The sequence below is a fragment of the Equus asinus genome, chromosome 14, assembly GCF_041296235.1.
Source record: "Equus asinus isolate D_3611 breed Donkey chromosome 14, EquAss-T2T_v2, whole genome shotgun sequence".
NCBI classification, from domain to species: Eukaryota; Metazoa; Chordata; class Mammalia; order Perissodactyla; family Equidae; genus Equus; species Equus asinus.
The window spans coordinates 37,032,342-37,047,909 of NC_091803.1; the positions used below are offsets into that span (position 1 = coordinate 37,032,342).

Sequence of the window (15,568 nt, forward strand, 5' to 3'; positions counted from 1 at the left end):
TGTGTTGTGCAAGGTAGGAGCCGCCAGCTACATGTGGCCACGGAGCAGCTGTAATCTGGCTGGTGCAACCGAATACCTGATACTTTCATTTTATTTAGTCCTAATTCACAGAACTTCAAATGGCCGCATGTGGCCAGCGGCTACCATACTGGACGTCACAGCTCTGGAGGCACTGCTGCTGTGTGAGCCCAGGTAAACATCACACCCTCTCTGTGCTCCCCCGTCCCTCAATTATAATTTGGAGGCCCAAAGCCCCTTGCCCTGAGAGAGGGGTTTTAGGGATTGAGAAATTTAAGCAATCCAGGTCTGCTCTTCTGGTTTTTTCAAAGCCATCTCCTGGAGATCCTGAGACAAAAGTGTGGCTCCTCCAAGGACCCACGGGAGGGACCCGTTCTGGGCTGAGAGGTGGTTTCACAAGGATGGGGAGGCCTCCTTAATCCGGGCAGAAACCCAAGAGGCAGTGGCTAAAAGGGCGGGCTCTGGAGCCAACACTGCCCCATCATCTGCCACCCACCAGCCGTGGAACCCTCCACATGTCACTTGTCACGTGACCTCTCTGCACCTCAGTTTCCTCACCTTCGAGTGGGGACAATGAGACTTCCCTCACAGCACTGCTGAATGTCAAGGGCCTCCCCGGCAATGTGCTCGGGGCACAGACGTGCTCAAAACATCAAAGGCATACGTTATGTTATCACAGGCATGGAATGTACACACGTATGTGGACAGACACACAGTTTCATGAGCACGTCGACACACAGCTCATGGACCGTGCAGCCTGGTGGTTAAGAAGAGTGTGGGCTCTGAGCCAGACAGCCTCGTCCAGCCCTGCCATCGATTAGCTGTGTGACTTAGGGCAACTTACATAACCTCTCTGGGCCTCAGTTTCTGCAAATCTAAAATGCGGGAAATGTGAGCTCTTACCTCACGGGATTGCTGCAAGGATAAAATTACTTAAAACACCTCAAAGTGTTTCAAACAGGACCAGGCCCCCAGCAAGTGCTCGGTGAACATTAGTATTCCCAGTAACGCTGCCGTGCCTGGAAACCTTCCTGAGACCACGCAGAGGGTCTGTAGCAGGGTTTTGTACTATGGACATTCGGGGCTGGATACTTCTCTGTTGGGGGGAGCTGTGCTGTGCACTGCAGGATGTTTAAGTGACTTCTCTGGCCTCTAGATGCCAGCAGCCCCACCCTCACTCTGAATGTCCCAACTGGAAGGATCTCCCAGCACTGCTAAACGGCCCCTGGGGGACAACCCCGGCCTTGAGAACCACAGGGATGAACAGCAGATGCAAGTCCACACGGGACTTTGCAGAAGCCCCATGACCCTGACAGAGCAGCAAGGGGCGGGCGGGGGCCTTGCCCCTCAATGGACTGGTGGCCTCTGTTCCTCAACTTCCCTCATCTGTGCAATGGGCACCTTGCAGCACCCCTCCGTCTCCTAGGGCCACATGCAACAGCATTCAGGAAACATTCCTTCTACAAACACCTGAGTGCCTGTGACGTGTCCCGTTCCCGGGAGTGTGGCTTGGTCTGGGGGGGTCCAGAAAACCCTGACAAGCTGAGGGGGTGGCCCCCCAACTCCATAACAAGGCAGAGAAGTGGCTCCGAGCACCAAAACCAGGACTGCCCGGGGAGGGTGCAGAGAGGCGGCCCTCACCTTGCAGGATGCCCAGGCCGCCGTAGACGCTCAGGCGGACCGTGGTGTGCTCCTGGGTCCCGTTGACAACGGGGTCGTCGGTCCAGAGGCTGAGCCAGTAGTTGGAGGCCAGGGAGGCGACGTGGTTGGAGATGAAGAGGAGGATGCTCAGGAAGGAGAGGAAAAGCCCGATGGCCCTCATGTAGCCCCAGTACACAGACAGCTTCACCTGGGGGCCACGGGGGAGAAAGTGTTTTCCAGGATGCGGCCCCCACGGGCCCCCCCAGGGTCAGGAACTTCAACAGCACCTGTGCAGCCCTGCCCCCCACCTGTGCTCACCCCTGGGATACCCTCCCCCTTACTTATTCAGCAGCAGACAAGGTCAAGGTCTCTGAGCTCATGGAAGCTTCCAGTCGGATGGCAAGAGAGGCTTGTATCAAATCATCGCCCAGATAAATACACAATTACAGAGAAGGGCTGGAAGTGCCTGATTCTATAAGAGTATAACATTGGGCACCCTGACCTAACCCGGGGTCGGGGGGGAGGGTGTCAGAGGAGGTTTTCCCTGAGGAAGTGACCACAAAGAGTTAATTAACCAGGTGAAAATGGAAAAAAAGGCACTCGGGGCAGAGGAAGCAGCATGTGCAAAGGCCCTGAGGTAGGAGGGAACGCAGCACATTTGGGGAACTGAAAGGAGGCAAGGGTGGAGGGGGCAAGATGAGGCTGCAGGACAGCTGGCAGTGGTCAGACCACAGAGGGCCTGGGGGAACCTGTTCAGGATTCTGAGCTTTGCTCCAGGACCATCAGGAAGTCATCAGTCTGAAGCAACGGGCAAGCAGTAACACGTTGCCTAGCAACCAAGACCAAGCGTCCCCTCCACCCCATTCCCTGTGTCTGAATGACAGCCTGGTTGAAGGGTAACAGGTGAAAGGTCAGAGGTCTGATGCATAAGTGATACTTCCTTTTAACTTTACTTTTTCAAGTCTCTGTTCTTCAAATTGAAATAGTGGGGCAGGAGGTTCCAGAATTAAGAACATGCTTATTTCACCATCCGGCTTCCTCATGCAGCTGAAGTGCCTGCGGCCCCTGGCATTCCTCTGAAGGACTCAGGGACCCCCTCCTCACGAGCAGAGGAAAGAACGGGGTGGGCATGGGGCTCAGAAGGGACCACGCGTGCTGAGCCAGCTCCACTCCTGGTCCAGCTCCAGCGAGTTACAAGCCCCCAGGTTCTGTTTCCCATGTATGTGATGGGCAGGGAATCCCGGGACCCAGCCACTCTGGCTGGCATGGGGGTTACAGGACGATCAGAGAGGCCTGGCATCTCCAGCCTTTCCTTCTCAAGCCCTTGATTCGGGGTCATTTCTCTGGCTCCCTGGAGGGTCAGCGAGAGCAAGAGGGAGGGACACACTACAGCCGCCTCTGCCCCCGGCCACACGTGTGATGGTAAGATGAGGGGAGAAGCCGGGGTCAGAGGGTCCCGGAAGATTCTGGTCCAGGCAGACCTGGGAGAATACTGGCCCCCAGCCTCGCTTGTTCCCGGACCACCTTTCCTGGGCTGGCTGTTCCTGTCTGTGCCCTTATTCTTTTACTTATTTTAAAAATCCCATCCTCTACTGTTTTTAAAACAGAACCACACATTTTTAAAAGTAAACTTGGGATCATTACCATAAACGGAAAAACGACTGACCTTGGCCCAAAATAGAGGATCATAAAAAAATACAATAGAACAGGAGCTGGAAATCTTCGCTCCTGGTTACGAAGAGAAGCCGGCGATGGATCGTGCTGTAGACTCAGTGTCTGCATCCTCCCAGGATTCGTAAGTTGAAATCCTAACTCCCAAGGTGACGGTGTTGGGGAGGTGATTAGGTCACGAGGTTGGGGCCCCCATGAATGGGATTAGCGCCCTTATAAAAGGGACCTGAGACAGCTCCCTCACCCCTCCTGCCACGTGAGGACACAGCGAGAGGATGGCCATCTATGAACCAGGAAGCTATGAACCGATGCCGGCTCTCCGGCCCCTTCATCTCGGACTTGCCAGCTCCAGAACTGTAGGCAACCAATGTGTGTCATTTCTGAGCCACCCAGCCTATGGTCTTCTGTCACAGCTATGCCACTCACTGGCTGCAACCTTGGGCAAGTCCCCTGAGCTCTCCTGACTCAGTTTCCAGCACTTACAACCGTACCTTTCCAGGCTCTGTGCGAGGAAGCACACGGAGGTGTGCTGTAAACGCCAGCGACCCTCGGTTAGGGAGCCCGCTCTCACCTGCCCTGTCTGCGCCTTGTCCGCCTCCACCAGCTTCCAGGCTTCCTCCTTCTTGGCCTCGTCTTTCTGCAGCTCGGCGGTGCTGTTACAGTGCCGGCCGATGTCGCTGCTGTAGGTGGAGGAGTTGCTGAGCTGTCTGCGGAAAATAAGGCACGCAGATGTCAACCCAACGGAAGCCCCAGGCAGGGTCGGCGGCCCCGACACGGCACCAAACTAGTTCCATCTTCTGACATCACAGCCAGGAGCCAGAGACGGAAGGGGCCTTGCCCCAGGGTCACGTGGAAAAGCGGTCCCTTTACGCGGGCATCATTCAAGGAGCATTTCCTGCCCACCAGTGGTCATCAGCTTTATGCAGACCATGACGGACCATCACAGACCCCATGGCCCGGGCTCTCTTTTTTCCCTAAGGCAGGTCCTTTCCCTGGGGACTCGTAAGCTTGGGGAGCGATAAGGGGGAGGGGGGTGGTGTATGTGTGTGTTTGTGAGCGTGCATGAGCACACAGCAACATCCCCTCTCTCAGCCGCGGGTCAGACCCACACGAGCAAAGGTGATGGAGGGTGACTTCCATCTTGGTGGCCAACTGCCTCCTGCCTTCTTGGTTTGCGTGCCTCGATGAGGCAAGCACACAGGCTGGGGGAGCTGGAAACGGAGGGCACCGCCAGCCTGTGGCCGGTTAGGAAGCGAGGACTGAATCCTGCAACAGCCACACGAGTTTTGAAGTGGGTCCTTCCCCAGTCGAGCCTTTGGATGAGGCCCCAGCCTGGTCGACCCCTCGGCTGCAGCTTGGGAGAGACCCTGGGCCCCTCTGGAGTCCCCCAAGCTGTGCCTGAGCTCCCCGCGTGAGACGGGAGATGCCCACCACTCAGTCTGCAGTAACGTGCTACGCAGCAATAGGAAACTAAGACGCCCAGTGTTCTGAGTGTTTCTGCTCTGTGCACCCTTGGCTCTCCGGCAAGGGTGCTGTGGGCAATGCTCTCACAGACGCAGCTGCCCATGCAATTCCCTCTACAGCCCCATTTCTGTGTGATGATCCCCCCCACCCACAGAAGGAACCCCAGGCAGCCCCGGCCCGCTCCATGATAAGCGAGTGCTCTCTGCTGAGTGCCGAAGGTGCTTCACATGCACGCCCTGTGTGAATCTCGGGATGACTCTCTGTGGGAGGTACACCACAGACCCCGTGCGACAGACAGAGAAACTGAGGCAGAGAGATTAAGCAACCAAGTCCACGGCACACGGCTCCTCCAAACACCCAACGAAGTAGCCCAAAGCCACCTCCTTAAAAGCAGCAAAGTGGAGAATGGAGGAGCACACGCTCAGAGGCCCGACTTGGGTTCAAAGTCCAAGTTTGATCTCTCGAGTGGCACGACTGGGGTGGGGCAGCCCTGAGCCTGCCCACCTGTAAAACGGGGTGATGACGGTAACTACCTCCAGGTTCAACAGACTCTCCAGGGATGGCGCTGCGCCCGGCTCCTGATGGCGTGTAAAGCGCGGCGGCCACCATCAGTGTGACTATTTTGAATCAGATGTCGGTTCTCAAAGCCCGAACGTTCCAGGCCCCCCAGAGTGACTAGAGCAAAGATCCAGACCATGCAGGGAACTGAAGTGCCCAGAATGTAGACGGACGGTTACACCACGGGGCCTGCGTGAGTCGTGCCACCCAGCAGAACAGTGCCAGGCTCCCGCTCCAGGCCTCTGCACTCTAGAAAGCGAGGTTCCCGAGGATCCGGGAGGGGAGGCAGGAGGCCTGTGCCGTCCGCCGCCTGGGGAGCTGAAGGCCTTTTTCGGTAGGAGGAGCCCTGCTGCCAGCACCTCGTCCCTGCTCCCCGACCAGGCAAGGGCAGAAGCGTGGTGCCTGGAGAACCCGCAGGACGGGCTCGCTCCCGGCTCCTACCTCTGCATCTGTTTCCCCACGGCGTCCGTCACCAGCATGCCGTTCTCCATCTGCTTCCCCTCCTTTCCTGGACTGCCGATGCCAGCTGACCCTGGCGGGAGAGAGAGAAAGGGGGAATCATGGTTTCGAGAGCCGGACGCCAAAACCAGAGACACCTGGGAAACCCTGTCAATCATGGGGAGACGGCACATGACCGGGCCGCCAGGAAGCTCAGAAAGCAAGATCGGCTTTGCTGAGGCCACAGACAGGCTCCTAGCTGGGGTGCGGGGGACAGGTGGAGCCGGCTCCCCTCGGGCAGAAAAGGCGCTTTACAACCATCTCGAGGGCCTCATTAGCTGTACGCACTGGGCCTGCAGGTGCCCTGTGCCAGCACCGACGGGTAAAGTCCAGTTCAGCCGACAGCATCTCTGCTGCATGAAGCTGAGCTAACGGGCATAGGACGCCAGGAACCACACGGGGGGAAAGGAACAGCCCTCGGGCCCCCAAGCATCCCAAGCAGAGGTGATCCTCAAAATAAACAACCACCAGCTTTGACGAGGGCATCAGCCACTGGAGTCCCAGGCTCCCCGCAGTGCCCGGGGTCAACCTCCTGGTTGCCGGATCATAGGGAGCCCAGACGGTCCAGGGTAGGGGCTCCTGGAGCAGCAGCTGTTTCCCAGTAACGAGGAAGTATTTTAATAACTGGTGCGGCCACCCTGGGGCACACTAGCTGGCCATCTGCCGCAGTCCCAGGAGGTTACCCCCCCAGCATCAACGCTAACCACGGGAACCTCGGCAACGTGGCTAACGTTTGCTGAGTGACTGCTGGTCATGGTGTTGAAATATACTATCTCCCTTAATCTCCCGACGACTCCATGGTACATTTATTACGCCCCCGCCCGCCTTTGCAGGATGTCCTTATTCTTTGGTGCCGGAAGAGAGAGAGCACAAGAGAGCAGCACAACACGGGCTCCAAAGAGCCTGGAAGGGGCAGGGCGGGGATGCAGGCGAGAAGATGCAAAAGGAGATAAATGCGCAGCCGGCAGAGACCTGGGAGCATGCTGACGTGACAGAAACAAAAGCAGCACCCAGAAAGGCAGGCTCTCTCAGATGACGGCCACAGGGCGGCACAGAAGACGGAAAGGGGACGGGGCTGGGGATCATTCCTGTGTCTGGGGGAGGAGCTCCGAGTGGCCGATGCTCAGTCCTGGCCGTGAACTAATCACCCGGGCCGCCCCGGTCCAGCTCCGGTGCCCGCAGCGACTGTGCTAGGAGGCGGGGCCCCCCTGGCTGAGTCAGAGCACAGTCAGAGAGGAAGCATTCTCTCACTTCCTAGCTGTGTGTGCTTGGGAAGTGATAAACCTCTCTGAGCCTCGACTTTCACATCTGCAAAATGGGGAGTGACAACAGCACCTACCCTCCTAGGCGGGAGGATGAACAAGGTCGTGCACAGTGCTCAGCAAGTGAAAGACACTGTGCTGGTGTTTCCTGTTATCTGCAGTTTTTTGTTTTGTTTTGTTTTGTTTTTTGAGGAAGATTAGCCCTGAGCTAACTACTGCCAGTCCTCCTCTTTTTGCTGAGGAAGACTGGCTCTGAGCTAACATCCGTGCCCATCTTCCTCTACTTTATATGTGGGACGCCTACCACAGCATGGCTTTGCCAAGCAGTGCCATGTCCGCACCCGGGATCTGAACCAGCGAACCCTGGGCCCCCAAAGCAGAATGTGTGCACTTAACCGCTGCACCACTGGGCCAGCCCCTATCTGCAGTTTTAAATGCGTTCTACAGATAATTCCAGGGCACAGCCAGGATTGAGGGTCACCACTCTAAACATCTCCTTTAACGTCAGCATCTTTTGATTTTTAATTAAAAAAAAAAACACTAAAGCAAACAGAAAAGAAGAGTGATAACAAGCAGGACTTCCCACACAGCCACATGCAGCCAGTGCTCACACACAAGCACAGCATCAGGGGCTCAGGCCTGGCCCTAACCGTCTTCCTCAGCCACAGGGGTGGGGGTGCTCTGCAACAGTTCCAACGACACCTGTCCCAGGTTCGGGGGTTTCAGAGAGCCCCCGTCCCACCTGGCTGCCCAGCCCCCCTCTGTAAGCCCAGCCTTCCCTTCTCCTCCTCTGAGTGGGCCACCAGGTCTACATGGGAGGCCACACGGTGGCCTCCTGTGACTGCCTCCCCTTCTCAACCCAATGAGCCCACAGGCTGATGCACCAGCCGGGGCAGCTGGGAAATTCTCTGCAAGGGGTGAGACCGCGAGTCTCAGGACAGCAGCGTAAATACGGGTCAGTCACCATGCCATCTACTTTCTGTGTAAGGGACCCGCCTGCCCCCTCTTCCTACCATCTTGGCAGGCTGTCCAGCTGAGGCACGCTGATGGACACCCCGCCCCCCCAGCCAAGGGGGACCTGCCCAACGTCGGCCCATCCAAACCCCTCTCCTGAGACCTTGACCTGTCAGTGGCCTCACAAGGGCCCCAGAGCTCCAGCTGATGTGTCCCGAGATGCCTTTACTGGTACCCTTCCAGCAAACACCCTCATTGTTTAAGCGGCCAGAGTCGGCTTCTGTGGCTCGCCAAAGGGCTCCGTGTGGACCCTGAGCCACACGCTGCTGGCCACGGACGGCAGGAGGGATGGGTCCGCCAGCTGCCAGTTGACACCTGTATGTCACCAGGGGGAGACAGGGCAGCCTTTCCTGCTGAACTTCTGCTGGACAACACCGCTGCCCTGCACACCCCCAGCCCCCGGTAGCTACCCCCTCAGGCGCTGATCACCTTGTGCTGTCCTGACCTGCCGAGGTCTTGACCATGCCCGGGAGGTCCGGGGGCATCCAAGTGCTGCCATTCATGGTCCTCCTGCTGTGTGCCAGACACTTCGCAACCCGGATCTCCGTCAAGGCGAGCCCGGTCATGGTCATTCGACCTATGAGACCATAAAGCTTCGCCAAGGTCCCCCGGCTGACGAGCGAGAGATCTGGAGATTCGAACTGTCTCCCCAAGCCTGGCATCCAGCAGGTGCCCAATAAATGTTTGCTGGCTGAACAACGGAAGGGGACGGAGATGCAAATATTCAAGGGCCCCTCCCCAGGCATGCAGCAACAGGACAGGTCTGTCTACAGCCTCATTCTGCAAGCACAGCCAACCCCCACCCAGGCCTCACTGACCTTCCTTCTCGTCCATCACTTGGCCACCTGGGAAGTCACAAGATCCAAGACAGTGTTAAGAACCAAGGCGAGACCCGCTCCCCAAGCCCCCGTGTTAATGCCCAGTGGGGATGGAAGGAGGCCTTCTCTTAAGGGGGAGGGGCAAGGACGGCTGAGGAATCTGCTGCATTCCTGCCTCAGTTTCCCCATCCCTCGTGTTCTGGGGGATCCCCGACAAGCACACTGCCCAAGGTCAGCTCCTTTCTCTGAAAGTCATGACTGTATGTGTTTCAACACAGAGCGAGCTAGAAGAACGCAGACCGGCCTTCCATCTTTTTACGCCTGTTCTCACAGTAGCAGAGGCAAAGAAAGGATGACAGCGGGACAGGGCAGGCACCTCCACTGGGGGCGGCCCAGGCCTCGGTTCCAGCCACAGCCTTTACTTCTTCGAGGAGAGATGTCACTCAGGAGAGGAGCCCAGACCCCCGGGAACCTTACTCAGCCGGCTACCCATGGAGCCGAGAAAAGGGGAGGAGAAGATGACCTGGCTCAGACATCATCTTGGGCCCTCCCAGGCTGGGATGGGGTCCCCTTTCGGGGTTCTCATGCCCCACCCCCCAGCTCGCCTCCATTGCTGCGTTTAGCACCATGATGTCCATGATTATTTTAACTGTGAGCTCTTGAGGGTACGGCCTGGGTCATGTCCACCACTCTACTCCCAGCACCTGGCACATCAGATGGCCATGTGGGGTTATACAGGATGCGCACTGCACGATTCAAGGGGCGCTATTCCACACAGTGGCGCAAGGACCAGGTATCCCTGTGGCAAACCACAGGCGCTCTGCACCCACCTGATGAGCAGACGGACGGGTTAACAAACGAATAGCCAGACCTTCCAGCGCCAGAAGGGGCGCCACACGGGCCACGGTGGTACCCATCCCATAGCCGGTACCCATGGAGCTGGTTTCTAAACCAGCCCGGAGAGAAACGGGTAAAACCAGCCCCTATTCTTCTCACCTGGGGTATTTGTGTGGGTGTGTTAATGCCCGAAGCCCAGAGACCTACAGACTGCTTATGCGGGGCAACTATAATTCACATATTCCCTTATTTAACACATTTATTGAGTGTCTACTATGTGCCAGCCACTGTTCCCAGTCCTGGGGATTCTGAGATGGTCAAAAAGCCCTGCAGGAGCTCAAATTCTGAGGAGGAGAGAGAGAGAGACAATCAAGAAGCTAGCAGATCCAGAACTTACTTTCGGGCAATGATAAGTGCTACAAAGAAAAATCAAAGTAAAGAGAAAACCAATGATGGAGGAAAGGCTGTAAGATAATAAGATTTGTTTTCTAGCAAACACATGAAACTTGTAATTCAATAAACGTGCCTGCAGCGCTTCTAAGGACGAGGGATGGGGCTCCGGGGCGGGCAGCCAGGCATCGCCCCCGCCCCTGGACCACGGACGCGCTCCTGGGCTGGGTGTGCCCCCAGCCGCGGGCCGTCCAAGTCGGCACCTCCGAGGCTGGCTGTTTATTCCAGCAACGTTGCCTTTACTCAAGAAGGTTCTGGAACTCTGCTTGGGCAAGAGCCAGCAGGCAAGCCTCCCCAGAGGGAAGGATCTGAGTCCCCACTTGCCAGCCAACGCCTCGTTTTTGCCCAAAAACGGAAGGGACCAGCTGCATCGCCCGACCCGACCCTCCCACCTCGGTCCTGGGAGTCCTTCATCTTCAAAAGAGGAAGAAACAGCCACCGAGGACGGCTGAGGGGGTCGCGCCGTCTGGACGACGGGCTCGCCAGCAGCTGGTGGGTGTTTACGACAGATTTCTGTAACGGGGGAGGGGCCCGCGAGCCGAGGACCGGGAAGAAAAAGGAAGGAGGGAGACGGGATGAGAAATCTGTACAGTAAGATCCCGCTCTTGTCAAGGAAAGAAAAACACGTGGGAAGCAGGCCGAACGCCGGGCCAGCTGCCCCCGGGTGGGGGAAGAACGGAGCGATGCTCTTTTTCCCACTTCTTTGCGTTTTTCTGCAGTTTGCCATTGTCTATAATGAACATGTATTGATTTTATAAGCAATGAAAAAAGATTTAGCAAAAACCTGATAAAGGAAAAAAGAAGGACTGACAAGCTTGAGACGGGGCTCCAACCAGGTTCTGAAAAGTGGACCGGTTGCCGGGATGAAGGTGTTTCTCCCCAGATGACAAGGGAAGAAGAGGGCAGCGCCACGTCGGAGCACGGCGGCTTTCTCCCCTCGGCACGGCTGATGTCGTGGGCCGGGGGATGCTCTGTTGCTGGGGGCGGCGAGGGGGGCGTCCTGTGCACTGCAGGATGTTCAGCGGCATCTCTGGTCCCTATCCACTAGATGCCAGTACTACCCCCCAACCCCAGTTGTGACAACCAAACACGTCCACAGACGTGGCCAAGTGTCCCCGGGAGGCACAAACGTTCCTGTAGAAAACCACTCTAGGTTTTAGCTTCCCAAGAAAGAAACCAGAGTAAACAAAAATGTTCTTCACTAGCCAGGTATAAAGGTGAAGGAATCAAGCTGGAAACCTCCTTGCCACCAAAAACAAAAAAAAGTTTCCTAGAAATCAGTGTAACGCCAATCCCTGGGGAGGCGTCAGCATCGCCCCATCCTGAGCCGAGTTCCTGGGACATCTCCCCTTCCCCATCCCCGAGGAGAGAGAATTCCCCTTCGGCCTGGGTGTTCTAAAAAAGACCCGATGAATCCAACACGGAAAAAAAAAAAGTTTCCCTTAGGAGGGCCAAGAACGTGGTTCCAACCAACACAAGGTCACCGGCGCCGGGAGCCGGCCACGGCTGAGCCTGACGAGACCCGATGCCAGGCCTTATCGCCGGGGGCCCTCTAGAGAGGGACGAAGGGGGGTCGCCCAGCGTGATCCGAGACCCACAGGCTGAGGGCTTCTGGGTCCTGCCAGCAGGGGGGAGCGGGGGCTGGGTGCCAAATCGGGGAAACAAACCCCCCGCAGTGGTGGGGCGGTGGATGGTATTTTCATCACCAAAAAAAAAAAAAAAAGAGAAATTGGCAGCGTGCCCTGCTCTGCATAAACCACTTTGGATCTGCCGGCAGCTGGGGGGGAAGGGAAGGGAAGGGAAAAATGCCTCTGCAGCCAAACTTAAGGACGTCCCTGCTCACCTGGCTAGAAAGGAGAGAGAGCCTTCGTTCTGGGAAAGAGTCAATTAAAACCCACATGTGTCGCTCGAGAAAGCACAGAGGGTTATTTCTGCCCACCAAGCAGGTCGCCGCCACGCATCATGTGAGCTTGGCTTGCCCGGCTAAGCGCCCACGAAGGGGAGGAGGCTGCAGCAAGAGGAGAGCAGGCTAGACTGGAAGCAGAACTTTCCAAACCCAAGAGTATGAAAGCGTAGAAACTCATTCCCCTCAGGGCGTTTGAAAAGCTGAAGGGGGGTGCCAGCTACGTCACTCTGGCAAAAAGAAAATACTGTTTCTTTTCAAACCACTAGGATTTCATAGCAGCACTAGTCATAAGTGCCACCAAGTGGAAACCACGAGAATCTTCGTCAAGGGGTGAATGGATCAAGAAAACACCACACAATGGAGTATGACTCAACGAGACAAGGAAATGAAGGATGAGTCATGCCACCGCACGGCCGGACCTTGAAAACATCACGCTAAGGGAAAGCGGCCAGTCACGAAATGTCATGTTACAGAACGCCGTTCACACGAAACACAAAACATCCAGAGCAGACAGATCTAGAAACAGAAAGTCCAGGGTGGTGGCCTAGGACTTGGGGGGGCTGGGGGAAAAAGGGGAGCGAGGGCCAATGGATAGGTTTTCTTCAGGGGAAGGAAGATGTTCTGTGAATAGACTAAAAGTCACCGGGTCGCACCCTTCGAACGGGTGAACTGGGTGGCGTGTGAATTACAGCTCAATAAAAGCACTGATTAAAACCGAGAGGACCCCCGCAGCCCACCAAGTCGGAGGCATGAATGGGCTCCCAGCCCAGGAAGCCCCGGGGATCACAGACGGAGGAGTGGAAACTCAGAGACCAGACCTGAGGTCCCAACCCTGCCAGCAGCCGCTGTGTGTCCTTGGACAAGTTGCCTCCTCTCTCTGACATTCAGTGGTTTCCCACCGCAGGGAGACCAAAGCCCAAACTCCTCCCTGTGAAGGCCCTGCAGAGTGACCCCCTCGCCGACCTCATCTCCCACCCCCTTAACTGCCCACTACGGTCTGGCCACACTGGCCCCCTCTTGGTTCCTTAAACAGACAGAGGTCATGCCGGGAATGAGGCCTGTGTCCTTGCCGTTCCCTGTGTCAGAACACTGTTCCCCACATCATCTCCTTGCTGGTCACCTTCTCAGAGAGGGCTTCTCTGACCACCTTGCCCGAGCCGCCACACGCCACTCCATCACTCTCTAGCCCATTATTCTTTTTTTTTTCCTTGCACTTAATGCTATAGGAAGCCGTTTTTATTTGTTGGTTGGTTCGTCGCCTCTCCTCCCACTAGATTCTCGGCCCCACGAGGGTAGGGAGTTGCCTACCTCTTGTTCACATCTATCTCCCCAAAACCTAGAGCATCATGCACTGAACTGTGTCCCCTCCCCTAATTTATACATTGAAGTCGTAACCCCCAGGACCTCAGAACGGGACTGTACTTAAAAACAGGGTCTCGGCAGACGTCACTCGTGAAGATGAGGATGTCAGGGTGGGCCCTAACCCTATACACCTGGCGTCCTTATAAAAAGGGGAAATCTGGAGACAGACACGCGCGAGAAGAAGGCCGCGTGAAGAGGAAGGGGGAGGGGGTGATGCCCCCACACGCCAAGGCCACTCGGGAGCCGTGGAGCGGCCTGGAGCAGAGCCCCCGCATGGCCTCAGAGGGACCCGCCCTGCGACACTGCGGCCCTCGGCCTCCGGAGCCGTGAGACAGCAGGTTTCTGCTGTCTATGTCCGTTCGTGGTCCTCCGCTACGGCAGCCCTGGTACCACGCGGCGGATGCTCTGAGATCCGCTGAATGACAATCTGTGAACGTCAAACATCTTCCTTAGTGATCGGCTCCATCCTCACAGACCGGGACCCGCCCGGCCCCGGCACAGAAGTGACAACTCTCTTGAAGCCCTAGTTTCCCCACCAGCGACCTGGGAATGACAACTCTCCCTCCCTCCTGGGTTGTCAGGAGGATGCGAGGAGCTGACTCCTGTGGAGAACAGAAGCCCTGGGTGGTCCTTGAAACCGTTTGCGGGGTCTTCAAGGTGCGCCTTCCCATCACAGACACTTCAGTGACACCGTGCCCACGGGAGCTGTGAAATGGGGTGACCCCGCGGCCCCGCCCTGGAGGACACTCTCTCTGAGACCCGCATGGCGGCCAAGTATGTTACAAAGACGCCTCAAGGGCTCAGACCTGGGATGAGTTCCCGGAAAAGGGAGACCCGGAGAGGGCAGGTGACCTCTCCATAGTTTCAGTCTTTTTAGCAAGAGCCAAAACCAAAACAGAGCAGGCATCAGATGACCTCTTCCCTCAGCGCGTGGACGCAGGTCAACGCTCCTAGAGACAGGTGAGCAGAGGACCCTTCGAGACGCCAGTCTGACAGATGAAATGCAGGGCAGCCTGAAAAGCTTGCCAGCCGACCTCCTGACTCCTCAACCCACTGAGAAAACATCAGAGGATTCTTAGAAGCTCCCCCCGATCTGCTTCAGACAAGGAGCGGGGAGGACCCGGCCCCAAGCTCAAAGGGCGTCTCCGAGGCCAGGGGCCGTGGCGGCTGGAAGCGGGCAGTCTAACTGACAGGGCAGGTGCCAAGGGCACGGGGTGAAGGGGGCTCCTCCCAGGGGAGAAGGGCACCAGCTGTCGCTCACTGCACGCTTCGTGCCGGGGACCACGCCCGGGCTCTGAGCATGGAGCATCCTACATCCACACCCCGTGCCAGAGGCTCGTCCCGCTGTTACACCGCTTTGTCACGAGGGAGGAAACTGAGGCTCGGAAGGGGCCTGGGGTCCTGTGCTAACGAGAGGGGTGGCCGGGATTCGAACCCAGGTCTCACCAACTCCAAGCCTGCACGCTCAGCCCCCACGTGTCACCCTATGACCCTCCCTTCTGTTCTGGGTGATGTCACCTATGCTACCAGCTTTTCAGAAGGACTCTAGTGATGACTGCCCCCATCTTTGCCAGGACAGCCCTGAGGCTCACAGCAGGCCCGAAGGCACATCAGAGGGGACGACGGGGACCTGCGCCCATTCTGCTGACCCACCCATAAAGCAGCGGGACCTGCTCTCAATGTGGCCCTGAAATAAGACAGTCCTTCCAGATGGTTCCTGGGGGGCCTGGCCCAGCACTCGTGAGCCCCGTTCCCGAGGTTCCCAGAAGACAAGGGGGGCCCTGCCGGGCACCGCCCGCCCTGCGGGCACCTGCCACCCTACCGTTGTCCTGCTCGTCCTGCTCCTGCTCGGCGCTGGCGTATGTGCGCAGGAACTCGGCGAAGTCCCCGTCCCGGGCCAGCAGCTCCTGGTAGGAGCCCATCTCGGAGATCTTGCCGCCACTCATGACGATGATGACATCCACCTGGGGCAGGTAGCTGATCCCATGCGTGACCAGGAGCCGCGTCTGTGGGCACAGCGGAGACGGGGCCATGTCAGCACCCACACGCCGGAGGGGGTGACCCGCCAT

The 15,568-nt window shown here is 57.3% G+C and overlaps 1 protein-coding gene across 2 annotated transcripts in view; it reads right to left on the reverse strand.

Annotated features, from left to right (window-relative positions):
• Window positions 1-15,568, reverse strand: part of ABCC1 (ATP binding cassette subfamily C member 1 (ABCC1 blood group)) — a 126,439-nt gene that overhangs the window by 17,329 nt on the left and 93,542 nt on the right. The window contains exons 19-23 of one of the 2 annotated variants that reach the window (XM_070484870.1): window positions 15,322-15,505; window positions 8,945-8,971; window positions 5,794-5,884; window positions 3,902-4,037; window positions 1,660-1,867 (exon numbers count right to left, since the gene is read on the reverse strand). In XM_070484870.1, coding sequence (XP_070340971.1) covers window positions 1,660-1,867; window positions 3,902-4,037; window positions 5,794-5,884; window positions 8,945-8,971; window positions 15,322-15,505 — 646 coding nt within the window. The remainder of the gene's footprint in view (window positions 1-1,659; window positions 1,868-3,901; window positions 4,038-5,793; window positions 5,885-8,944; window positions 8,972-15,321; window positions 15,506-15,568) is intronic. The other variant, XM_070484871.1, reaches the window with a different exon arrangement.